At 26.7% G+C, this 26,105-nt stretch overlaps 6 protein-coding genes and 1 long non-coding RNA gene across 9 annotated transcripts; 3 read left to right on the forward strand and 4 right to left on the reverse strand.

Annotated features, from left to right (window-relative positions):
- Positions 1-24: 24 nt before the first annotated feature.
- Positions 25-3,384, reverse strand: LOC138186147 (CAAX prenyl protease 1 homolog). The gene is made up of 6 exons (XM_069125712.1): positions 3,134-3,384; positions 2,695-2,841; positions 2,389-2,592; positions 1,800-2,312; positions 1,586-1,729; positions 25-1,306 (listed from the first exon to the last, which is right to left on the reverse strand). The coding sequence occupies exons 1-6, from the start codon at positions 3,233-3,235 to the stop codon at positions 1,088-1,090; spliced, it is 1,329 nt and encodes a 442-aa protein (XP_068981813.1). The 5' UTR covers positions 3,236-3,384; the 3' UTR covers positions 25-1,087.
- A 115-nt stretch (positions 3,385-3,499) lies between these two features.
- On the forward strand, positions 3,500-5,900 carry Pex13 (peroxisomal biogenesis factor 13). Its single transcript, XM_069125713.1, has 6 exons — positions 3,500-3,638; positions 3,704-3,822; positions 4,138-4,416; positions 4,767-5,014; positions 5,170-5,349; positions 5,450-5,900. The coding sequence occupies exons 2-6, from the start codon at positions 3,755-3,757 to the stop codon at positions 5,812-5,814; spliced, it is 1,140 nt and encodes a 379-aa protein (XP_068981814.1). The 5' UTR covers positions 3,500-3,638; positions 3,704-3,754; the 3' UTR covers positions 5,815-5,900.
- Positions 4,959-5,267, reverse strand: LOC138186161 (uncharacterized). The gene is made up of 2 exons (XR_011174821.1): positions 5,134-5,267; positions 4,959-5,058 (listed from the first exon to the last, which is right to left on the reverse strand). It is a non-coding gene; the product is annotated as an uncharacterized LOC138186161 (long non-coding RNA).
- A 745-nt stretch (positions 5,901-6,645) lies between the features above and the next one.
- Vha26 (V-type proton ATPase subunit Vha26) lies at positions 6,646-8,770 on the reverse strand. Its single transcript, XM_069125723.1, has 5 exons — positions 8,588-8,770; positions 7,787-7,962; positions 7,492-7,660; positions 7,172-7,355; positions 6,646-7,034 (listed from the first exon to the last, which is right to left on the reverse strand). Exons 1-5 carry the CDS (start codon positions 8,618-8,620, stop codon positions 6,916-6,918), a joined length of 681 nt encoding a protein of 226 aa, XP_068981824.1. The 5' UTR covers positions 8,621-8,770; the 3' UTR covers positions 6,646-6,915.
- A 523-nt stretch (positions 8,771-9,293) lies between these two features.
- Positions 9,294-18,059, forward strand: mahj (LisH and WD40 domain-containing protein mahjong). 2 transcript variants are annotated; one of them, XM_069125172.1, is made up of 19 exons: positions 9,294-9,527; positions 10,334-10,610; positions 10,709-10,967; positions 11,058-11,236; positions 11,316-11,770; positions 11,843-12,314; positions 12,389-12,634; positions 12,940-13,317; positions 13,397-13,516; positions 13,676-13,975; positions 14,110-14,307; positions 14,419-14,672; positions 14,791-15,036; positions 15,157-15,343; positions 15,537-15,830; positions 15,924-16,125; positions 16,239-16,445; positions 16,531-16,770; positions 16,941-18,059. In XM_069125172.1, exons 2-19 carry the CDS (start codon positions 10,350-10,352, stop codon positions 17,156-17,158), a joined length of 4,716 nt encoding a protein of 1,571 aa, XP_068981273.1. In that variant the 5' UTR covers positions 9,294-9,527; positions 10,334-10,349; the 3' UTR covers positions 17,159-18,059. The 2 variants fall into 2 exon arrangements, with proteins under 2 accessions (XP_068981273.1, XP_068981274.1); XM_069125173.1 differs by having other exon boundaries at positions 9,295-9,527; positions 12,940-13,311.
- A 1,229-nt stretch (positions 18,060-19,288) lies between these two features.
- On the forward strand, positions 19,289-22,906 carry TfIIA-L (transcription factor IIA L). Of its 2 annotated transcripts, none has more exons than XM_069125175.1 (8): positions 19,289-19,470; positions 20,294-20,504; positions 20,694-20,978; positions 21,071-21,258; positions 21,348-21,443; positions 21,746-21,889; positions 21,987-22,076; positions 22,204-22,906. In XM_069125175.1, exons 1-8 carry the CDS (start codon positions 19,447-19,449, stop codon positions 22,309-22,311), a joined length of 1,146 nt encoding a protein of 381 aa, XP_068981276.1. In that variant the 5' UTR covers positions 19,289-19,446; the 3' UTR covers positions 22,312-22,906. The 2 variants fall into 2 exon arrangements, with proteins under 2 accessions (XP_068981276.1, XP_068981277.1); XM_069125176.1 differs by having other exon boundaries at positions 20,730-20,978.
- On the reverse strand, positions 22,482-25,416 carry LOC138185864 (CCA tRNA nucleotidyltransferase 1, mitochondrial). Its single transcript, XM_069125174.1, has 6 exons — positions 25,115-25,416; positions 24,658-24,967; positions 24,293-24,569; positions 23,955-24,149; positions 23,529-23,885; positions 22,482-23,207 (listed from the first exon to the last, which is right to left on the reverse strand). Exons 1-6 carry the CDS (start codon positions 25,166-25,168, stop codon positions 23,006-23,008), a joined length of 1,395 nt encoding a protein of 464 aa, XP_068981275.1. The 5' UTR covers positions 25,169-25,416; the 3' UTR covers positions 22,482-23,005.
- Between the last annotated feature and the right edge of the window lie 689 nt (positions 25,417-26,105).

Raw genomic sequence — 26,105 nt, forward strand, 5'->3', positions numbered from 1 at the left:
TTGAAATATCGAGAAATATATATTAAGAATTTAATAAAAGTTTAATACCATTTATACATGTATTATTTTGCTGCTATAAAATTATATGTTAGAAGGGAATGTATGTATATATAATAATGTTCCATAAATGCCTTAAAATTTAAATATAGAGTAATAAATAATAAAGGTTAATGGAAATTCTATATATCAAATGTAACATCACTTTGTGTATATGATATATACTTATCTAAAAATATATCTTGACCTTATAATTCAAATTACACGCAACCTAAAAAAATAATTGTTCTATATAAATATTCTTTATATATCTAAAACTGATGATATGTTCATTTTGATGAATAGCACTGTGCTTTTTATTTTATAAGGTATAAAATACTTTATAATATTTAGTATTATTACAAAAAACATGACAATATTATATTAAAATATATCGTTGTCTAAAAAATAAAAAAAAAACAAAACAAAACAATGCAAGATACTTGTATTGTATGCTTACGTAAAATCGAAAAAAGAACATGAAAATTAAATTTTATGCACTGCTTTAAATGAATGCTATCTATAATCAGTAATTATTTCCTAATATATTACAAATACTTTATGACATTATTTTAAAAATTAAATTATATTAAGAGTTTCTGTTAATAATTATTTTTTATTTAAATCAAATCTATAAATACAATTGCTTACGATTCATTGAAGCACATTTCCATTCGTCAATTATATAATTGATTTTAAAGTTTTAATATCTTTTTTTATATAATGATAAAGATTTAATTATTTTAATCTGATTTGTAACTTTAAAATACATATATGTGGTGATTATAAAATATTAATTACATCATGAACGTGTGATAAATCAAATTAATTCTGTTATTTTTAGCACATTTTTTTTATAAATCGTGTGTATGGCTATTATTCAATTGTACCCTTAAACTATAAGTTATATCAATTGCAAATTATAAAACCATTGCTTAATTACTATCCAATGTAACTGTTTTACATGACTGTTAATATGATGCATTAAATTGATATACACAGTGTTAAAATAATATACATGATGTACACGATGTATTAAAAAGTGTTATAGTTAATCTTCTTTATCAATAGCTTCAATTCTTTCAAAGACTTGAGGATGACTATGATGCCAACTAGAATACAATTTATCATAAAGAGGAAAACTAAGATTGTCATCCTGTAGTTTAATTAAAGAGCTTTTTAATGTTTGTCCATGTCCCAAAATTTTTGCGAACTTATCTGCTTCAAATTCAAATCTTCGTCTAAGTATATCTGTTATATATTGGATTAACTGTAAAAATTGTAAAATAATTTATAAATATTATAAATATTACTTTAAATATCATTGTTCATCATAAATAAAATATACATAAATTACATCTTGAAAGCAAAACAATTTAAAATTATTTTGAAATATTTGTGAAGTATTTTATAAAATTTCATTCTTAATGAATATTAAAAGATTTAAGTCATATTGTTTTATATATATATATATAGCAAACGTACAATATTTTACGCATGCAAAGATTTTTCAAATTTTTCTAAATTGAAAGTAATACATTAAACTTACTATATTTAGGGGATTTGAAATATAGATAGTAATAATTATGAATCCTATAAACGTGGGTTGACTATCCATAAACCCAAAAGCTTCAAATATAGGTTTATAATCAAGAAGCTTTGCATATAGGTAAATATTCATCAACAAGTGTACCTACAAAAATATGTTTTTATACATTAGTAAATAAGATGTAATATTGTAAATATGTTGCCTAAAAATTTACCTGGCCAAGTATAAATCCCTTTAGTGTATGACTATGTTTCCAATGTCCTAATTCATGTGCCAATACTGCTACTACTTCATCTGTAGTACATCCTTTTGTGTTTGTTTCACCTTCCGTTGGTTTATAATACTCCTTGACTAAAGTGTCATAGAGAACAATTCTTTTATGTTTGTGAAAACCATACAGATATGCATTGCTGTGTGATGATCTTTTTGAATTTTCAACAATAAATATTTTATAAAGTGGATAGTTTATCGATGCTGCTAACTCTTCAATCTTTCTTTTCAAGTCTCCATTTGGAAGAGGTGTGTATTTATCAAAAAGTGGTGCAATTAGTTCCGGGTAAATAATCATAAGGAAAAGAGCAGCAACTATTAAAAATATCCAAAGATAAAGGAAACAGTACCCTCCACCATTTTTTATGATCCATGTTACAGCACATAGGAAGGGTACCGCAATTATCTCACATACAACGAATTGAAGAAGCTGATCTTTGACAAAGAATAACGGTGTCTAAAATTAACAGTATTAAATTAAGAATATAAAAATTACTTTTATCATATTAGAAGAAAAATTTTTACTTTCTTACTTCTTTATTAAAGCCATGTTTTTGTTCCACAACAAACGTAGAATAAATCTTAAATGGCAAAATTAATATATCATAGATAATGTTTATAATGAACATACAAACACCACTTAAGAGAATTTCATTTTGATCATCAAAGCCACAATATTTGACAATATCAATACTCCATAGCCAAAATCGATAGTAGCATAAATTTAACAAATACACCTATAAATATTCAAATGCTTACATATTATAAGAACTATATGATTTCATTTTAAATATTACAACATAACATAATATATACATATATAAATGAAAATTTCATACCGTAGTACAAAGTTCAGAAAATATACTCTGAAAATCATTAAATTTTAACTGATCTAGCAAATAACTGTGTGCTTTCTTATAAACATCCTTTGGCATTAAACCTTCAATTGATTTAGGTACATCAGTCAATCTCATCATCAAATCCCTCTACAAAAAACACAACTTACATTGCTTCGCGTATAACACAGAGTTATTTTTATAAATCTAATTTTATTAATAATAATCATTTTCTAAAAGAGAAATATAATTTCTTTAAATATTATGTAATTTACAAAAATTAGGAAATTGTTATAATAGAAAGGCGAATCTATGTTATAATTAATTATTATAATGAAAAAGAAATCATGTTTTAAAGTAAAATTAGAAATTAATAGGGTGAGGAAAATTAACTTTAATGATTTAGGTTAATAATGGTTAGATAAAATTTACAACAATTTACCTGACGAAGATTTAAATAATATTTCCAAAGAAGTAAAAGCCATGATACGGCTAAAATTTCATAAAGTATGTTTTCTTCGATAAATTTTACAAAATTCGACATTCCTTTGTATTTAATAAATAAAAATTCTTCTTTCTGTATTCTACCTTGGTCGCCGGTTCACTACAATAAAGTTAGGGATACTGAGGTTACCGCAACAACATATACTATAATCTCTGTTTTGAACATCGAAACGAAGTGATGCTTTAATTAAATTTTCATCAATGTGTCCTATGTTTGCTATTATCTTATAATATTAATATTAATATCACAAATTTTTCGATATTGGAGATATATATATATTTTTTTTTAATATTATGAATTTTATTTTTTGAATTGAATGAATTAAATTGAAAATAATAAATATGGAACTTTTAGTAACTAACTATATTTTAAGAGTATTACTGTAAAAAAATCAGTTTGAAAACATAACAGTTTGAAGTCCTACGATAAAAAATAATATCAGGTAATACATATACAATTATCAATAAAAACTCTGTCTTTCCGTATTAAGTATTTTTGTATAAGTAGAGAGGTTATGAACTTTGTACAGTGAACGACATAAACATATTATCGTAAAGTATGGCGCCGGAAAGAACAAATGGGATTAATGGAAATTACTTAAAAAATGTACCTAACATCATAAACAGGTACTGGTTTTATGTAAAAATTAATTTAAGATAATATTTATAATCTTATATCTAATAATCGATGACAAATTATCAAACAATTTAAGACGTGTTGATAAGATTTAAGTGATATCTTATTTAAAAAAAGTAATCAATGTCATTTTTTGCTTCAAATCATGGAACATTCATAAAATAGTAATTTTATTCATATTTTTGAAATTTTATTCTAATCTGCAATTTAATATAATATAGTTAATAGTATTTAAACAATAATAAGTTTCTTCTCTATTTAATGGAATAATGCTGTTACTTTTAAATAAAATGGTTTTATTGCAGTATACCAAATACGCCATCACCATTTTCTTATTCAAATCTTCAACCAGGAAATCCTCCACCAGTACCTCCGCGACAACCAGTCCAAAATTATTCTGGATTTAGCGATCATAAACCATTCGGATCTAATTATTATGGAGGATATGGATTTGGTGGATATGGTAATCAATATAGGGGATTTAATGGATATGGAGGATATAGTTCATATAGTTCATATGGTCCATATTCCAATTATAATAATTATGGAATGTTTGGTGGACACAGTGGTGATGCCGAAAATAGGTAAGAAGCTTATAACATGTCATATTTATTTCACATGTTATATCATATTTAATCTTTTCAATTTGTTTTCATTTTGTTTGGGATGATAAAAGATTTTGTGACTCGATTCCTAATGATAAAAAATATATAGAATTCTCAATGTTTTTATATGTAATTTACAATCTTTAAATGTGATAAACAATTTCCAAAATTATTGAATATAGATATGAACTATTAATATAAAATGTAGATATGAACTATTGATGTAGAATATAGATATAAAAGAAATATGAAAATTAGTTAAATAGTTAACTGAATTTTGATGGAAATAATGAAATAAGTTAGTAATAGTTGTTTGAATTTGTTTGCAGATTTTTCCAATATGTTGAGGAAAATACCAGGTCAACTTTTCAGTTGATCGAGTTGATTCTTCATACATTTTCATCTATGACAATGCTATTGGAATCCACATATTTTGCTTTAACAAATTCATTCAGAGCAATTTTAAATGTTGCAGAAAATATTGGAAAATTTCGCTCCACTGTAAATCAGTTATTTAGCACTTTTGCTTTAATTAGATTTTTTAAATGGTTGTACAGGAAGATTGTACACTCTACTGGTAAAGTTTTCTATTATATTTTACAGTTTACATGATATGTAGTTCTACAATATGAGTTAACAATATGTTATGCTAACCATAATCTGCTTCGTATTGTAAATGAAAAATGTACAATGTACATTCTTATTCGTTTTTTTTATTAAATATTCTTTTAGGTTATCAAAATCAAGATTCAATAAATGAAGAGTTATGGGATAAATCACTAGCAAAAGTTGGAAGTGTAAATGATCATAATTATTCTTACTGGTCTGGGTTTTTAATATTCAGTGTATTCTTTGTAGTACCTTATATAATTCATAAAATTTCGAATAATATTAAAAACATGCAAATAAGAGGTACTAAAACATAAAATACCTTTGCTAGTTAATTAAAGATTATGTGTTATGAGTTTTTTACATATAAAATAAGGTGACTAAATAAGAATTTAATCTTTAGGAAAAGATCCAAAAGAATGGCAAGCTATTGAGGAACCCGCATATATTGCAACAGTGTTATATGACTTTGTTGCCACTCATAATGATGAACTCAGTATAAAAGCTGGTCAAAAAGTCTATCTTGCACCCAAGTCTCTACAACCAAATAATTTGCCCGGATGGTGCAAAGCTACCGATAATGTAAATGTTGGTCTTATTCCTTGCAATTATATTAGAGTTATAGGACACTTGAAAAAAGTGAAAAGGGATAATGAAACAAACCCTGTAAATGAAGAAATATCTTCTACAAATGAAAGTTCTAATCATAGCAATAGAAAGGATTCACAGCCTATAAGAAATGATAGAACTGTTGAAAATGAAGCATAGGAAAGTTGGTTTTAAATGATTTTATTAAATGTTTTATAACTTTCAACAATACACTAGAATTTATATCCAATAAATTTTGAAACTTTTCTACATTTTATTTTTATTATAACTTAGATTTAAAACAAGAGAAATTTGTTTTGGACCAAATTATATGAAATATAAATTTATACCACTAACATAAATGAAGTTTTAGAAATAAGGAAATAATGGTTTCTGATGAATATAACTAACAATTTAAGTTACAAAATAATTATATTTTAAGAAATTAAGATTTTATTTAAATTAAAATGGGAAACATTTAAAATTTATGTATTATAAGATCAAACTTTTCAAGTTTTTTTTTTTTTTTCATGGGTGTAGTAAGTGGAATTACTAGCATATGATGTATAAGTCTATATAGTATTTGTATTTATACTGCAATTTATAATAATGAAAGTTTTGATAATCAATCTGTTCTATCAGTAAATTCATATAAAATTTATTTTAATTTTTGTTTATAAAGTAAATTGGACACTTAAACAAATATTGTTCTATTTGTTGCGTTTAAAAAATTAAATATTATGAAACAATACAGTTGTTTATTCTTACAATATGTATATAAGGCTATATAGAAAATCTTAATCTGCAAAAAGTCTCTTTCGTTGTATAAGAAACTTCTAAGAAAAAATAAATACTTGTAATATGTCGTTTTAAAGGATTTTCCTGTTTTAAATAATAATTGTACTTACCATGGCAGATAAAAATTACGAAATTACAATTAAAAGTAACTTAATTAAAGTAAAAGAAAGGAAATTGATTTTTAAGGATCACTTTTAAGGAATTTACAATCGCTTTCACATAAAATACTTTATAGATATATATGTATATTGAATATGTGTGCAATAATAGTTTGGACACACACATATATATATATATGTGTATATATGTATATTTATATAATTTACAATTTCACTTTCTCTCTCTTTTCAACAATATTAACAACAGATTCTACGATCTACACAACAGATTCTTAGTTGTTTTAGCATTCTAAAGAAGGGAATGTTTTGTTAGAAAGGAAAATAGTATGAAAAGAAGAGAAAAAGAAAATGTGAGAGGAATTTTTTAATCATCGAACTTGCGATTAGGATTAGATCCAAATAGGGCAGAACGTATATCTGGTACTAATTGTTGTGCTATTAATTCTAATCTCGTTTCCAAAGTGTTGCTGACTTTTATACGCCCTAAAAACAGAATGATATGAATCATTTAATTTCGTTAAAAAAAACAGAGGATTGAAATAAATGATAAATCTTGTTTTTGTTAAATATATAAGAATATAGTGCAATAATTTATTAAAAAGTATGCATCATCTACTAACCTCTTGCTGCAAGTAAATCAACTCCACCACAACTATCAGAAGGAAGGAAGTTATCCTGATCAATTTTAACTGTGACATCTTTCTTTGTTATTTGTTTATAAGCATCTTGAACAGAATCAAAAAGTGATTCTACTAGAGGAACGTCTACTTGACGTACTCGAACAACAACATGGGTTTCCGTTAACTAAAAATTACAGATACATAGAGATAAATTGTGCAAACGTCTATACCCTTTTTCTATAAAGAGGAACAATGACCAAAAGTAAAAATAATAACAAATGTTATGAAGAGAAAATTTAAACATATGTAAAGTCTTGTACCCGGCATAATCCTTGCACAATCAATAATTTCAGAAGTTCCCTATATTGTGAAATATCCTGCATCACTTCTCCTAATCTCTTCCTAGCTTCATCAAGTACATCACGAACATGATCTTCTCTAATTTTGAGGACTTTTAGACGGGCTTGATTCAACATGTTGGATGATTGACTATAAAATAACAGAAATTGAATTATTTAAATAAAGCCTATTTGCTAGAAAAAAATTCTCTTAATAGTATATTATAAAAACATTTGTATATAATATTTAAAATTATTTTTATAATATCAAACTTACATCTTTTTTTGAAGTTCTACTTGTTTTTCTTTCTTTTCATAATATTCCATAATTTTAAGCCTTTGCTGTTGAACTAAGCGTCCCTTTTCAATATTAAATTCTTCTTCTGCTTTAGCATCAATTTCTTCTGCTTTCTCATTGGCCTCTTGTTCAATGAAGGCCATCATATGATTAATCTAAAATAATAATAATTATAAAAATATACATTTTTTATTTTTAATTAAAGAAGTATAAAATTAAATTCATTCAACTTTTCTATACATTTTCTTTTATTTTTTACAAAAATATAAATTTATAAGTATATGTGTATATATATATATATATATATATATATATATAAAATTTTATTAACAGAATTTGAATTAAAACCCAAACATATTTTCAGATGAAAGAATAATAATACTTTAATATTTCAGAAATAATAATATTTTTAACTTTGATAGAATACAATTAAATAATCAATGGTTGTATTATACTTTTTAATTTTTTGTTTCTAAAAAGTAAATTAATGACATTGTTAAAACTTCGATTTAAGCAAGATTATTACTCAAGTTATTATTTATACAAACATAATTGAAGTTACTTAATACTTAAGAAGAATATTTAATTCAATCAAATTTATTATTTACACTGAATTGTAGATGTTTAAAACATTGTTCAAAAAAAGAACAAAATTTTGTCAAAAAAAAGTGCCAGGAACAAATATTTCATCCAAGTAACAATATAGAATAAAATGCAAAAATAGCTTAAAATCGATGCTCCAAGGAAATTTGTAAATACTTCAATTGAAATACTTTTTACCTGCTTCTGTACATCTCCATCGCTTAATGCCATTTTGAAGTTTAAGGATCCGTCGATTTTACAATAGTAACGCCTTTCTTAATTACTACTTTACTTTTTTGATGAACAAATTCTAAGTCGAAGTTTTCGAGAAGTCAACGCCTACTGATGAAAGTATCTTCAGTTAATGACGATCATATGACACAGGTAGTGTGTTCATAAAACTAACTTATTTAGCCGAAATATATATCACGGTATGTGTTCTCAAAACTAATCAAGATTTACTATACTTTGTTTGCAAATTTTAATTTAAAAGACTGTATGTATGAAATAATTGTCTCTATAAAGTTATTGTTTTTAATGTAATATAAAAATACATGCATAAATTATATGGATATAAATATTGTGTATAAATATTTTAGAATAATATCTTTTTTATATAATAAATATGTAAAGCTACTAAAAAAATTAATTTTGTTTTTTCGTGACTATATTTAATTAATGAAAATTACTACTATTATATCTTAATTAATGAAAAGTTATTGATGAATTATTAATTATTGAAAAATGTTGCATTGTGTAGTTTCAATAATTTTTGGTTAAGCGGTGTCAGAAGCGGCATATTTAATAAAAAAATTGTATACCACTAATTTTTAATTTTTCTGTTATAACGTAATATACATATTTTTTTAGAAAACACTAGTTTCTAAAACCAACATATACATTTAAAAAAATTCTACTTTATATTGTGACATTTTTGTGAGTATATTTGAAAAGTTGAATTAACTAGCCCGTCTTCAGCGTGCATGTCGGTGGTTACGTTTCGTACTTTTATAAGAAAATATCATTCTTAATTGAAATTTTACATACTCTTACAATTTAACAGTATAATTCACTGTAAAAGGTGACATACGCCGTAATAATTGTCAAACGAGTAAACTGTCAAATAAATTTCAAGAAGGTAATGTTTCATTGGCTCTAACCTAATAATATACATGCTGCTTTTCGTTATCTGATTTTCAAAAAACATTAACAAATTGTTTTTATCGATATTCTAGTCTTTTGTATTTACAATTATGTTCAATAATTAATGTGATATTAATCTTCTTCACGTTTCTTTCCTAAACCTTGATCTTTGTTTATTGTATATTCGACTTTAAGGTTAAGTTATTAGCTTTTAAATTTAATGAACAATTATTTAAAAACATTGAGATGTTAAATAAACATTAAAGTCAAATTAGTTAGATAATTGATTACTTATTAAAAACTTCTAGAAATTATGCTTTTTTTTTAAATTGTCAAAGTATATAGAAATTTGTTAATTACATTTTGTTGTGTAATATGCAATTGTTTAAACATATTATTTTATTTTTATTTAAATTGATATTTTACTTCTATTAATCTTAACTTGTTTTAGTCTTAATTCATGAAAGGAGTAATTGTTAAATATGCATAGTAAAATAATTGGTAATTGAAATTAATAGATGAAAAGATATTTCTTGCTTTGGATTATTTGAGTTTCAGTGTTATTTGGTTATTTTATTACGAATGTGTTGGATATTTAATTGAAATCTTATAGAATTAATGTATTATTAAATATAAAAGTAAAAATATGTATGATAATAATGTATGTATAAGAATAATAAAATCCTATTAATATAATTATGGAATTAAAAAACCAAAAAGTATAACAAATAATCTAAAAATATTAGGGGGGATTCTTTGAGAGTTTCACAACTATAAATTTAATTATATGTGCATTTATAGGACAATAAGAACAAAGATGTCAAGCGCAGAATCATTGGCCGAAGTAACAGATGTAGTTCAAATTCTCAGACAATGGGAAGAGGAACATTCATCACCTACATATGATCCAGTTCCAACATTACGAAGACTGGCAGAAATTATAGAGCTAGAAACAGAAAATTATTTAAAGATGGATCCTGACCCATTTGATGAAAGACATCCATCACGCACAGATCCAGAGTGCAATTTTGGGCATATATTGAAAGTATTATTTAGAAAAGATAATTTTATGACTAAGGTAGGTCTAGTATTGAATTGGAAAGGAAATAATATAATTATTAATTATTATATATATAACTTGAAAGATTATTACATAATTTATTATTCTGTTAACAGCTTATAAATGATTACTTAAGGGACACTTATTGGTCACGTGCGGGTATTACGGGTCGTGATGTTAGAAAGCTCAATATTGCAGCCTGTCGTCTTATGCTTGATATACTTCCTGGTTTAGAAACTTCTGCAGTTTTTCAGCCAGATATGGAAGGACTCATTCATCGTCTGTTTTCTTGGGCAGAAAAAAGCGTAGAACCCTTGCAAAGTTATGCAACTGGGCTTGTAGCTGCTGCAATGGAAGTTCAGGAAATTGCTACAGGTTTCATTTTATTTTAAATAAAGCTTGATATTGGCATTAATATTTAGAATGTATAATTCAGGAAATAATTATTTGTTATTTTTACTAAAGGATTTAGGGAGCAAAATGCAAAAATGGTACCACTGATGTTACAAAGGCTTCATAAATTACAAGAGGAAGCTCAGGAAGAAAGACAACTCGCAGCTAATAGTAGACCATTTGCACATTTTGGTCAAGACAGAAATAGTGGAGGGGATGGAGAAAATAAAGGTGTGCCTGGGAAAAGAAAAGTAAGAATAATTCAATGTATTTGATAATATTTAGGAACGTCATTTTGTAAATACTAAATATTAAAAATTGTATTCAAAGGTGAGAGAAAAACGAAAAGAGAATGAAATTCTCAAAAGTTCCAATCATAGTAATTATTTTTCTGAAGAAGAAGAAGACTGTGCTCAGTCCTCTGAAGATTCTGCTCCCTTACCCAAGAAAAAAAAAAGCGATACAGAATGTGAAACTCCTGTAAAAAATAATACTGTGTATCCAGAGATAATGTCTCCACCTTTGTCTGTGCCAAAAAATTCTAATTTAAATAATCAAGTTACACCATCCAAGGCACAAAGTACACATAATAGATCATTGAATGCTTCTTCTGTACGGTGTAATTTGCAAAAAAATTCGTCTTTAATGCAAAGTTCCACTACATTATCAACATCATTATTAGAAGGGAATTCTAATTCTTCATGGGCAGAGATGGAATCATATGTCATTGGAAATATACAGATGCATCCTCCAACATTAGGTACAAGACAAATGTTAATACTAAGGTAAAGATATTAATTTCATATTTCACATTACTTCCAAATATTTATTAAACGTATATTTGTATTTTATAACAGGTATCTTACTCCAATGGGTGAATATCAAGAATTCTTAGGTCATGTATTTGAACAAAATGCTTTAGAACTGATTCTGAAGTATATCAATGTTAGAGAAACGAAGGACAGTCGCTTAGCATTTGAAGCTCTGAAATACTTAGCTTCCCTTCTGTGTCATAAAAAATTTTCTATTGAATTTCTTAATGTTGGAGGTCTTCAAAAGCTATTAGATGTTCCAAGACCCAGTGTTGCAGCTACTGGTGTCTCTATCTGTTTATACTACTTAGCATATTGTGAAGATGCAATGGAAAGAGTATGTCTATTGCCAAAGCATGTTATTTCAGATCTTGTTACCTATGCATTATGGCTCCTAGAACGAAGTCATGATTCTGGAAGGTGCCATGCAACAATGTTTTTTGGATTTTCTTTTCCATTTAAAGTGATACTTGAAGAATTTGATGCACAAGATGGGCTTCGAAAACTTTTCAATGTGGTAAGAATTGTTTTAAATTACTTTCATCTATTTTAGCATCAATTTTTTGGTATTTAATATATACATTTTTTAAGATATCCACATTACCAATTTTAAACATAGAGGAAGAACCAGCATTAAACGATGATGAAGAATGTGCTTCTAGGCAAATAGTTAGGCATGTTGCAGTAGCTTTAAAACGATATATGGAAGCCCATTTACATCTTAAAACAGAACAATTACAAAGAGCAGAGAATGCTAGAGCAGAGCGCGATACCTGGCAACCATCGTTACCACCTTATAAGGCTGTAAAGCTAAGCAGTGAAGAAGTTCAGGCAAAGGTAAAAATATTCAAATTCAAGTATTAATAGTATTCATGGTATTAATAATTAAGTACTAATTTATATTATGTATTAAATTCAATTCAAAACACAAATTTAAAAATATTGTATACAAGGTAACTATTAATTGTAGTTAATTGTTTTTCATTATTTCTAAAACTATTATTTTTGACATAATGTTAAAACATATATAGCGTAAAACATATACATATAACACATATTATAATATTATAACATATAGCAATATAATATAATGGTTCATAATAGGGAAATATAAATATTTATTAAATTCATGTTTATTAAAGGTGGAAATACTTCAAGAATTAATGTCTGTAAGAGCAGCATGGCCGCCAGTAGAAGAGTTATATCGCCTTGGAGGCATAACGCTTCTTCTTCAAATTATTGCCTTTGCTAGAGAATGGAATTATAGTGGCAGGGTTCATACAACTTCCAGCGCAGAAACGGTTCGCTCTTGCTTAGATGTAGTAGCTATTTGTTCTGTAGTGCCAAAAGTGATGTTATTACTTTGTGAAAGAGTAGACATGCCTGATATGTCAATGACAATGGCAATTAACTTACTCTTAGCTGCAGCAGAATGCGAAATTATTGCAGATCCTGATGTACAAAGGGCTGCACTGAGAGCTGTAATTAATTGTGTCTGTGCTCCTATAAATAGGGTAATGGTATATATTAAGTAAATATTAAATAATTGAATAAGTTTAAAATAATAAGTCACAGTTATCTGTTTATTTTATATTACAGATTGGTGGTAATGTAGCAAGATTCTCGGTAACAGGTTCTGCTAAGAAAAAGGCAAATAATAATAGTGAAGAGTTAATACAAAAAATTTGGGGAAGTGTCAGGTCTAATAATGGAATAATGGTATATATTGATAAATATGTATACATATTTTATTTAAGTAAATGTTAATTATTAACAGTTTTGATCAATTTTAATACTTCTCTTGCAATACTTAGTTTTTGTATTAAACACTATTACTTTTTTCTTAATTTAACTTAATTTTGTTTCTTTATTTTATAGGTTTTGTTACAATTGATGATGGTTAAAACCCCGATCACAGATGCAGATAGTATAAGAGCATTGGCTTGTCGAGCTTTGGCAGGTTTGGCACGAAGTGAAAAAGTTAGACAAATAATTAGTAAGCTCCCCATGTTTACCGATGGACAAATTCAAGCACTTATGAAAGATCCAATACTTCAAGAAAAGAGGCAGGAACATGTTATGTTTCAAAAGTATGCTTTAGAGCTAATGGGAAGAGTTTCTGGAGAAGCAAAACCTACCGGAGCAGAATATGAAATTTCTTTAGCCAGTTTACATAGAGTAAGCTTTATTTTAAACTTATTTAATTCAATTTTTATCGCATAATAATTTAATTCAATTATTGTTTTAATATATTTTTTATATTTGATTTCATTTTATTGTTCTCTTAATAACGCTAAATTTTAACTTTACAGGCAAATGTAGTGGCACAAACAAGAATACAATATAACGAACAACAGTTAAATCAATTAATATATCAGCATTTAATGTCAAAAGGCTTAACAGAAACTGCATCGACACTCCACAGGGAAGCAAATTTAGATTCTTCTGCAATTATGAAACCAGTATGTACATATCAACCATTTACTTACCGCAGTCCTGCAGCTACTGGAGTAAGTTATATCCATAAGAATTAAATAGATTTCGTTTGTAAATTTGTTGAATAGATATAATAGAAAAGTGAGTATATACGTGAAATTTAAATATATACATTTTTTGTTAAGACAAGAAATGGATTTTCTCCCAGCGCAACGGTAAATTTGTACAATACGAACAGATGCAATCAAAGAGAAGTCACTTCGCGAAACAATACCACACCTACTTCATCATTTAGGTACATATCTCATTCAAATACCGGTTCGGGTTCATCGTCGTTATGTTCCGGAAATAATATACGCATGAAGCATTCTGACTGCCTCAATCAAAATATTATTCCAAATAGCACAAATCAACTAATTAAATTACAAATTAATCAAAAGTAAGTTTATATTATGAAAATAATAATTTTTTCTGTCAATTATTAATTGAGTCTATATACGATTTTATTTGAGAATTATAAATAATATAAAATAAATTAAGTACTTAAATAATTTCAGAAAAAATCAATCCGATAAGCAGCCTCTAGTCAATCAAATAAATTGTCACTCCATTAATCAGCCAACAGTATGTCGATCACTGCAGAAACAAATTTCGAGAGATCCTGCAGGTGGTGGAGGGCCTGGAGTAGCTACATCAAATCCATCTACTATAACACTGGATTCTATTATAACGGAATATTTAACTAATCAACACGCATTATGTAAAAATCCTATGGTTACTTGCCCACAATTTAATCTATTTGAGTATGTATATTTTAAATTAATTTATTTAAGTGTTTTAAGTGGAATTTTGTTTAAAAGGTTTTTAATATTATTTACTATTTGATTCTTATAATATTATAATAAAATAATATTTAATTTTAGACCACATAAATGTCCAGATCCCTGTACAAAAAATTCAATACCAACAAATGTAACAGTAAGACTGGCCAAAAGAGCATTAGGCATGGATGGTAGAAGATTGGATAGGAGACTTATTTATAGCCGATTTTGTCCTGTAAAAACTTTCCGGCCTACGGATGTTGCAACCTTCACCTACTGTATCTTTTCAGTAACGTTATCTCCATTTTATCAATATTAAAAATACATAGATATTCATATTTTACATATTATCACTAGTTTTTCTGATATAAATATTTAATAAATAGTTACAATAAATTCGTGATAATATTTTATTGTAATATATATATATATATATGTATAAAAAATATTTTCTAATTTAATGTATTTTATTATTTTTGCAGCCTTGTCAACAATATTTAATGTTAGGTACTTATGCGGGAGATGTAAAAATGTACAATATACATACAGGATTAGAGGAAGCGACATATTCATGCCATGAATCTTATATTTATCACATGGAATGCAACCAACGTGGAAATTTGTTATTAACTTCTACTCCATGGAGAAGTCCTATGTCTGTACTTTGGAGTATAGGAACATTCTTTGATTTAAAATTATCTTTAGAAAACATAGAATATGTTGAATTTGGAAAACTTCAAGATAGAATTATTGGAACCGACAGTGGCATTGCAACAGTATGTTTCTTTTTCTGTATAATTATCAGCATGAAAACGTTTTGATAATTTTCACAACTACCTATATGTAATTATTTCTATAATTTTTTTCAGATTTATGATATAGCTACTGGACAATTAATAACCAGCTTCGCTCCTTCAATTTCTAATCGATACACTATGAATCGTGCTACTTTTAGTATGAATGATGAATTGGTTTTACATGATGGAATATTGTGGGATGCAAATTCAGGGAAACAAATTCACAAATTTGATAAATTAAATCAAACGCTTAATGGAGTTTTTCACCCTAATGGTACTGATATTTAATCGCGTATAATTTAACAATAGATTTGTACTGAAGTGTAAAATAGAATGAAATTTACTAATACAGAATAATATATTTAATATTAAATAATTTGTTGATAGGTATAGAAGTAGTGTCGAATACAGAGGTTTGGGATTTAAGAACTTTCCATTTGCTGAAAACAGTGCCAACACTTGATCAAATGGAAGTAATCTTTTCTCCTGTTAATAATATTATATATGCTGTATCACTGGAGAAAGAAAATATAGATGAAACTAATTATATTACTTCATTTAAAACATTAGATGCTTTGGACTACAGTAATATTGGTAAGCTATGGTGATTATTTAAGCAGTTCTAAGAATTTATTGGGTAATTTTTATTCTATTGAACATTTTAATTAAATAATTACAGCAACTTATGATGTTAGAAGAGGAGTTTACGGATTGGCTTGTAATAAATTTGACACACAAATAGCAGTAGTTGAAATAGTTAATGAATTCGATGAGAATCATGAGTCCAGTGTAAGGCTGTATGATGTCGGCAGAAGAAAAGGTGATAAAGATGAAACAGATGAGGATGATGATGAAGAAGATCTTGATGCAAGCGATGATGATGGTTCGAATTCTAGCTCGGATGATAATAATGCTGATGGTTTGTCATACTTTTATATAACTTTATTCTACATCAACTTAATTTTTCAGTATTTTGAGAAGTTATGACGATTACATGAGGATTAGTCATTTTTATTTGTTTTGCTTCTGTTGGAAATTATTTACCAATTTAAAAAATTTAAAAGCATAATAATGTTTATGTTTAAATAGATGCGGACAATCCGGACGCAGCAACAGAAGGGAATGGGGATGAAAATGAGCGGAGTAATCGTGAGAACAACGACGATGATGACGACGACGATGATGAAGATGATTCAGCTGATGGAGATGATTCTGGAGACAATATGACACACTACAGCAGATCTCCCGATTCCTCTGATATTTTTCTTTCTGATATTGATCTCGAAAGTCTTTCCTCATCATCATGAAATTTTATCTTCAACAGTTCCAGTGCATTATATATAGAAATTTATTTCATTTTTGGCCAATCAGTGGGGACTGAAAGATGTTTCATTATAACATAATATTTTTAATAATGTTTATTATTATTGGCGAAATGGAAATATGCATTTAAGTAAAAACTCTGTACTAAGCAATTTTTCTTATTTATTCCATGTACTTTTTATATATGGAGCAGTACAATTTTCATGCATATGTACAATTTCTATATATGCAGGAGTACAATTCAGAGCTATTAGATAAACTACAACTAATTAAATAACAAACAACTCAAATATTTCTTGTGCATTCAATTTCAATTCAAAGTTAAAAAGGTGTTGATTATCTTTCATAAAATTTATATTGAAAAATATTAAAATATATTCCTTTCGCCAATATTAAAATGAAACTATATTATGATTAAAGATTGGCCAATGAAATAATTCTGAGTCGATTTACTCAACAATCATCAAAGAGCTAAATAATACAAAAAATTAATTGCTAATGTAATTTTGAATTTCCATCGAAATTCTTATCTATAGATTTAAATGTATATATTATTATTTAAGATATTTGTTATTCAATGAACTTGTATTACATATTCTCTAAATACTGAATTATTCATAAGAAATCCGCTCACTATTCGAAATAATTGCAAAAATTTTTATTGATTGGTAGACCACATTTAAGATCACTAGAAATTTTTAACTATTTTAGGATTTTGATTTGTTAAAACAGCAAGTTTTCAGAATTCTCTAATAGTACACCTATGTATATGAAAAAAGAATATGAGAGAGAGAAAGAGTGTATGAGAGAATAAATGAGAGATTGTAAAAAGTTGATTTAATTCTGTCATTTGTTATTATTAATAAAGAATCGTGAATTTGTATAGGTCAGCTCTAATAAATAGAACCATGCTTTATGATGAATTTTTAGCAAATCTATCAATATTTTTGGATTTGTACTGTATTGGGTTCTCCTTTATTTGAAGGGAAAGTCTTCTTGGGAGCTATTTTTCTGCTTCTCATTCACCATGCATGAAATCTTTAAAAAAGTCTGACATCTCGTCCTTTTTAGTTTTTCTATCTTTGGCGGTCCTATTGTTTTAGATAGGTTTCGAACCACTAAAACCGTGCTGGAATAAGCACAAAAACAACTATGAAATAAATCGAGTTGCAGAGGTACTGCTGGCTTGCAAAAACGGTGTTGCTACGTTGTTTACCATGGCTGGCATTTAAAACAAATTTTGATATAATATGAGTTATAAATTATAATAAAGAATGACTTTTTATTCCAAAAAATGTACAAAATCAAGAGAAATTAAGAAAAATTTTCAGCGATTGAACTTTCAATATCATTGCTGCGTAGCCTTTCCAACATTTAGGGAATTTAGCGCGGTTGCAGCGCTTGGAGCGCTGAAGCACTCTGCTTGCGTTACAATTTCAAACAATTCCAAAACTAATTCGACCAATTCGCAACTAATTTAAATGAAAAAATACATAATAACAAAGATTAACGTGAATAATAATCTCTATTTAAAACTAATTGTATTTAAAACCGAATATTTATAATAGATCGACTATATAGATCGACTTTGCGCTTTAATGAAATTTATTTAGACACTGAGTTCAGCGTGACGATTCTAGCGATACAACGATTCTCTACTTTCAAGTCGCAGAGTGACTCATTTATCAGTTCGGATTTATATGACAATTTATGATTAATTTGTTATCCAATAAGACAAATTCTTACTAACCAATGGCAATAAACATTATTTTGATTGGAGTTTACAATATTAGAAAGTGAGCGATTTATGCATTGGCAATGTTTTTTCCCAAGGTAATCAAAGTAAATACGAAATTTGAGAATGATCACAGTTGTTACTGATAAATAATTTTGACATTTAATTAATAAATTTATTAAATAACATTTGTTCGTTGCCTCAGTTACGCTGCTGTACAGTTAAATTTGCGACGCTAGTATTTACCCTATTATCATACAAGATTTTCATACCAGAGGGACCCACGGGCGTAGTCCAGTTCACAACAATAGTGACATTTTGTTTAATTCATAAGTATTTAACTTTACGATATTGGATGCATTGGTTTCTCTTGAGATAACTGTTCTCAGTTCATGTTAGAGTCAGGTGGAATGGGAGACGTGTCCACAGTATATAAAAGAGCGATGCTACCGCGGATCGGCTTCTGAACTGGGGCTGATTTATTCGTTGGATTATTCCTATTGTTTTTCTTATTAGACAATACGAATTATCCTCGCAATGGCCCTCAGTCAGACAACTGTGGTGAGTAATAAACATGAACAAAAGCAACAACTGATTAAAAAAACAATTAATTGTAATCATCACAATGACGACAATGACGATTTTTATCGCTCGATTTATGTTAATACCATTATCATTGTTATCCTCATCTTTGATCCCTTTTGTTCCAACCAAAGATTATTTTCTTTCGACATTTATTCTCTTTTTAAATCAAATCGTGTTTTGCAATCTTAATAATTATAAATTATGAATTTCTAGGTTGTATGATGAAATTCTAAAACGTTATCAGTGAAAATTTTTAATCAAATTCATTGCGACTTTATTTATATTTTCCTTTTCAGATAAATTTCTCCACAACATTTTTTCAAAGTGTTGTAGGTTAGAATTGATGGCAATATTTTCAAATGGTTTCAATGTCCCTTAATTTCTCTATATGTTCTTTTTTGTGTAATTAAAGCATACTAAAATTATCCTATATTTTCTAAATAAATATTGGAATTTCTTAAAAAAAAAAGTAGATTTTTAGATAATAGTAGAATATAAGTAATTTATTAAAGAATAAAGGTGTAGAATTCTATGAATAATATTGTTTTAAAATAGTGTATTTTATAGTTGTTGTTAATCTTTAATTATACATATAAAAAGATTAGTCTGATACATTTTAGATTGATGTACTTTATCAAAAGTAATTTTCATGAGAACTAATTCATGAAAATGCTCCAAAACTTTAACATAACATTAAGATATAAAATAAAGTAAAGTAAAAGGAAAAGTATTATTGAACAGATAAGGTAATGTAAATTTTAAAAATGTTAATTGATAATGAAATTCATGTTAATTACAGTTAAAACTATACAATACTGTGATAGAGGATGTTATATCAGGTGTAAGAGAATCATTTATAGATGAAGGTGTAGATGAACAAGTATTACAAGAGCTCAAACAAATATGGGAAACCAAATTAATGTCTAGTAAAGCTGTTGAACTTAATCCAGATCCTCCAGAGCCTCAGGTTCCCCAAATAAATACGCACAAAGCTGTGCCTGTTAACAAAGGTAAGATCTATATTTTCTCTTATAAAACAATATTTTTAGTGAAAATAATTGAAATTAAGAAAATTTTAGAAGAATAGAAGAGACTATCAAATAAAATTATAATTATAACAAATTGCTCTCATCATAGGATTGCCATTAAAAATTAAAAATATACTTTCTCAACAAATTTAATGCAGTTTACACTTTTAGGAGTAACTATAGGAAATCATTTTGTACAACAAACAGGAGGAAATTCTGCTCCTCAACAAGCATCGCAACAACAGCAATCACCTCAGCAATCACAAACTCAGACACAATGCCATTCAACAACTGGTATACAACACACTGGTACACCAGTACAGCAATTAGTAACATCAACGCCAGCAGTAATGGACAGACAAGTACCTATTCAAATAACATTGCCACCACAAACGGGCGTTCCTGATGCTCCGTTAAGAGTTTTAACTATTCAGGTTCCTGCGTCTGCAATTCAAGGTACATTGAAATAACATTCACATAATAATTAACATATATTGATATTAAGGAAATAAAAATGATGTATTTACAACTAATTAATTTACTTTTAGGTAATCAGTTGCACACAATTTTAACAGGACCAGTTATTACAGCTGCAATGGGGCTGCCAGCAAATCTAGCTTCCACATTACTCCAGCAACATGTTAATTCTACACTTCAAGGTCAAGCAACGCTGACTCCACTTCAACTTGTTACACAAAGTGCAAACAATGTTTCTCAGCGACCTGTCCAAATTCAAGTAATTAATAGAAATATATAATAGTATATTATTGTTATTTTATACATTCATATTATTTTAACAGTATATATTAACCTTACATTTCTTAGGAGCAAGCAACATTGACACCACTCCCAGTTAGTCAGCCTCTTCAAGTTGTTACGCAAAATGCGAACAATGTCTCTCAGCGGTCTGTTCAAAATCAGGTAATGAGAAATAGTACATTAAATTTAAATAGTAAAAGGTATAATTTTATATGTATGTTCTAATTTCATATATGATGAGATTACTACATTATAAACAAAATATGTTAATTTGACCATTTAATTCTATAATGAATAATATAAATAAAATATATAACAATTAGTCATTTGACTAGTTTAATTTATTAATAACTAAAATTTATTTTTTATATAATTCATTTCTCTAAAATTATGATTACTTTTTATATAGGAGAAAAATATAAACAAATAAGAATTAATTATTTCTTTTATTTTCTTACAAATAGAATAATATAGCACAATTAGATGGTCCACTTGGAGATTCGTCAGATGATGATGAAGAAGAGGAAGAAGAGGATAATGAAGATGAAGAAGAAGATCTTGATGATAAAGAAGAAGACGAAAATGATGAAGCTGCGGCAAGAGAAGAGGTCTTTAAAATATTTCGTTATTTTAGTTTCGTTTTATTTGTGCTGTACTACGAAATAGAAAAATCATTTATTTAATAATATGACTCCTATTTCGTAGGAGCCGTTGAATTCAGAAGATGATGTAACAGATGATGACCCGGCAGATCTTTTTGATACTGATAATGTTGTTGTTTGTCAGTATGACAAGGTATTTAATAATTTTACTGTGATACATTACTCTGATAAATAAAAAATGATTTAAAGGGATTTATTTATCAAAATCCAAATATAGTTATTAATAATATTTTTTTAATAATTGAAAAATCAATTTTTAGATAACAAGGAGTAGAAATAAATGGAAATTCTACCTCAAAGACGGAATAATGAACCTTAATGGCAAAGATTATGTTTTTCAGAAAATGAATGGTGATGCGGAATGGTAAATAATATGTAAAACTATGGAAATAGATTTGGTAATGTGTTCACGTGAAATTGATTCAAAATTTACCTTTAAATTTGTGCTCTAAAAGTTTTTTAATTTCTTTAATCAAGATATGCGATACTTGTTTTAAAATTTATATGACGCAGAATTAGGCTCGATTGGAATTTCTACTTTTTTTTTCTTTTTTTTTCTTTTTTTTTTAATGTGAAAAGTGCACTGAAACCTCAGTTATTCAACTGAATAAAAAATTTTTATACTTATCGATCTTAAGTGTAAGAAAGAATATTAATAATAAACTCTTTTATGCCTTTAATTAAAGGAGAGCATAAAGATTTTGAATTAAAATAAGAAAATATTAGTCATTCCAAAATTCGCATAATTCAAATTTAATTTAAAGCAAATATCGTATGATCAAGATTTCACTGTATAAAAAGCTCAATAATCAAGCAAGTCTGGTATTGTATTTTCAACAGTCTCCAAGTTTTTTCATGTGAGTTTACTATGTAAATAAATTCTAAAGGATTGCAATCCACCATAAATATGTGATGCTCTTAACAATAAATGTGTCTTATACTGTTAAAAACCTTAATACATAATATGTATAATTGTTTTTCCTCTTCTTATTCCTTTTAAAATTATAAGTATGAAAGTTCTATGTTATTCAAAAACCAAAATATATATAGTTTCATCAAAATTTATTTACTTAAAAACATGTTATCTTTTTCTATCTTTTTATCCTCTAATTCACTAATAATTCGTGGGACCTCCTGTAATAGTTCTTCTGCATTTGTTTCAAAATCTTTGTCCAACCAAATATCTTTTAATTCCTTAATAACAATACCCATCATTTTCCCCTTCCTAACATATTGTTTTAACATGCCTCCACTAACTGGAAATCTGAAAACATCAAAATATATAAGAATACATTATATAACATATTAAGAGTAACAGCAATAGTGAATCTTTAATAAAAGAATAATCTTTAATCATTTATGAATATTGAATATTTCATTTTAAGAAATTAGTATAAATATAATGCGAAGAAGATTATTTTATAATTGAACCTTGTTATACATATAATTTAATGCGTAATATTTATTGTATGTATACTTTCATTTATTTTTAAGTTAGTAGAAAAGATGAAAAATATTTACATTTTAACGTATTTTCTATTATAATTATATTTCAGATTGTTATAATTTTAAAGTTGGTTGTTACCTTGGTATTACTAATTTTTCTACATCTTTAGCAAGACTAAAGTATTGTTTAGAGTTTAATAATTCACAAATATAACTTCTTGCATTAACAACATTTCCTTTCCAATGAATAAGAATTCCTTTCCAAAATTTTAGATTTACTGAAGGTTTGTCTTCCCCGTATCTAACTAAAAATAATATTAAATCTCTTTCATATGCAGATAACTTTAATCTATTATGAAGTTGCAATACTTCATTTTCATCTTTTAGCATTACAGCAAGATAAGTAATTGGCTGCAAAGAAATATTATTTTTTTTAGATGTATCGTAAACGATCTCAAAGTTTTTTATATTTGGATTTTCTGGAAGTCCCACATATCTGAAATTAAATATCAATAAATACATCACATTAAGTTTATTTTCATTCTACTTTTTAATTTACTATTACCTTGTGATGCCACATTCTAACAATTTCAAAGTTAGTTCTTTAGCATAATTTCCAGAAAGGATTTTTGACCATTCATTCCAAATTCTTTCTCCAGATATTCCTTCCAATCCATGTATATTTTCTTTTATTGCTATTATAGTAGATTCATCATGAATATCTGGTTGTTCTGCAATTCTTCCATAAAATCGAAAATACCTATATAATATAAATTTTATGCAATTAAACAAGAGAATTTTTATATAAAAATAACTTAATTTCAATTTACTTAGTATTAATTTATCTAACTTGAAAAGATGTATATATATCATTAATTACATGAAAAACTAATGAAGAAATACCTTAAAATTCGAAGATAATCTTCCTTAATCCTATATGTTGGATTTCCTACAAAAACAACTCTTCGTTTCTGTAAATCATCATAACCGAAGAAATAATCATATACTCTTCCTTCAAAATCAAGAAACATGGAATTTATTGTCAGATCTCTACGAAGAGCATCTTTTTTCCAATCATTTGTAAATTCGACTTCTGCATGTCTACCATTAGTGTGTGTGTCGATTCTAAGTGTAGTTACTTCAAAATTTTCTTTATCATTTATTCTTGAAGTAATTGTACCTGAAATAATTTCCATGAAAGGATTTAATTTTGTTACAATGTATCATTTTAATAATAACAAAAAATACTGGTATATATTTCAACATACCGTGCTTTTCCCCTTTATTATTAATCATTCTGATATTTTCTTTTTCAAACATACTTTTCATTTCCTCTGGGGTAGCATCTGTTGCAAAATCTAAATCTACAGGTTTTATATCCATTAAAATATCTCTTACAGCACCACCAGCAAGTTTTAGTTGATAATTATACTTTTTAAACAATTGTGCTAAAATATTAAGTTCTGCTGTAAATATAGAATGAAACAATGGATTATCCAGTTTTTTAACTACTGGATCAGATCTGCTTCGTGGCATTAATTCTTCCTTCATGATAACTTTTTGCCAAGTTTTATACACCTTTTCAAAATTTTAAATGTTGGTTATTAAAACAATTTTAATGAAATAAAATTTTTTATAACATCATTCATATGAAGCTACAATCTTGATAAGAACTTAACCTCAATGTTTTAGTAAAAGAGTATATTTGAAATATTACATATTTACTCTTAAAAGGCGATAAGAAGAAGTACAATTTACACCAGAAAGGATTGTAAACATCGCTTAGAATTTCTTATATTTCCTTATTATTTAACAAAATAATTTTCTCGATTGACGGCCACTTTGAATACCACTTTGCTTCATTGATAATTATTCATAAATGCCAGCAGTGCTGCTTTGATCTTCAACTTAAAAAAAAAATACTTTTATTAAAAATGAAATTATTCGCCAGAAACATATCTTTTCTTTCGTTATCTAATTTTTATAATGTAAGTTGTATTTTGAATGAAAATTCAAATTTTTGAATCAAAATTCGTATGTTATTAAATTTTATAGGTTATATTTACGTAAATTACATCATACGTATTGTTATTATCGTTATCATTACTTCTTTTTACTGTACTATATGTACATATACATATTATGTTTTAGAATTTCAAAATACTTAAGAACAAGAAATGGCTTTTTATATGCATTGATACATCAACAATTAGAAATGTTCTTATGGGTATAGGTTATATTTTTTATTTGTATTACGAAAAATATAAAAAATTTTATGCAAGTCTTTCATTAATTAGTAATTAAAAAATATTATGGTGAAATTAAAAGATTATATAAAATAGAAATAAATATTTTTGATAATACTTAATAAGATTTAAATTTAATTACAATTTTAGTCCATTATGAAATGTTTAATTTAAAAAGTTCAACTTCCTTTTTGATAATATTAAATTCTTTATTTCTCCCTTCATTGTATATACATCATTATTTAGTACAAAAGATTCCACACACATACGCAGACATCCTCGTTACTGTTTGCATCTGCCACAAATTTACATTCATAGTCATTCAAGTTTTGGATATCATCAATTAATAAGCAAGTTCAATTTTCCATATCGTATCTAATTCTTGACTTGAAAGGATAAAAAGTATAAAAATTTAATAATTGAAGGATCTTTTGTTCGATTCTTTAACATCTAGTATATATTTTTGAAAA

Source organism: Bombus flavifrons, chromosome 13 (genome assembly GCF_040668555.2).
Source record: "Bombus flavifrons isolate JBK064 chromosome 13, iyBomFlav1_principal, whole genome shotgun sequence".
Taxonomy (NCBI): domain Eukaryota; kingdom Metazoa; phylum Arthropoda; class Insecta; order Hymenoptera; family Apidae; genus Bombus; species Bombus flavifrons.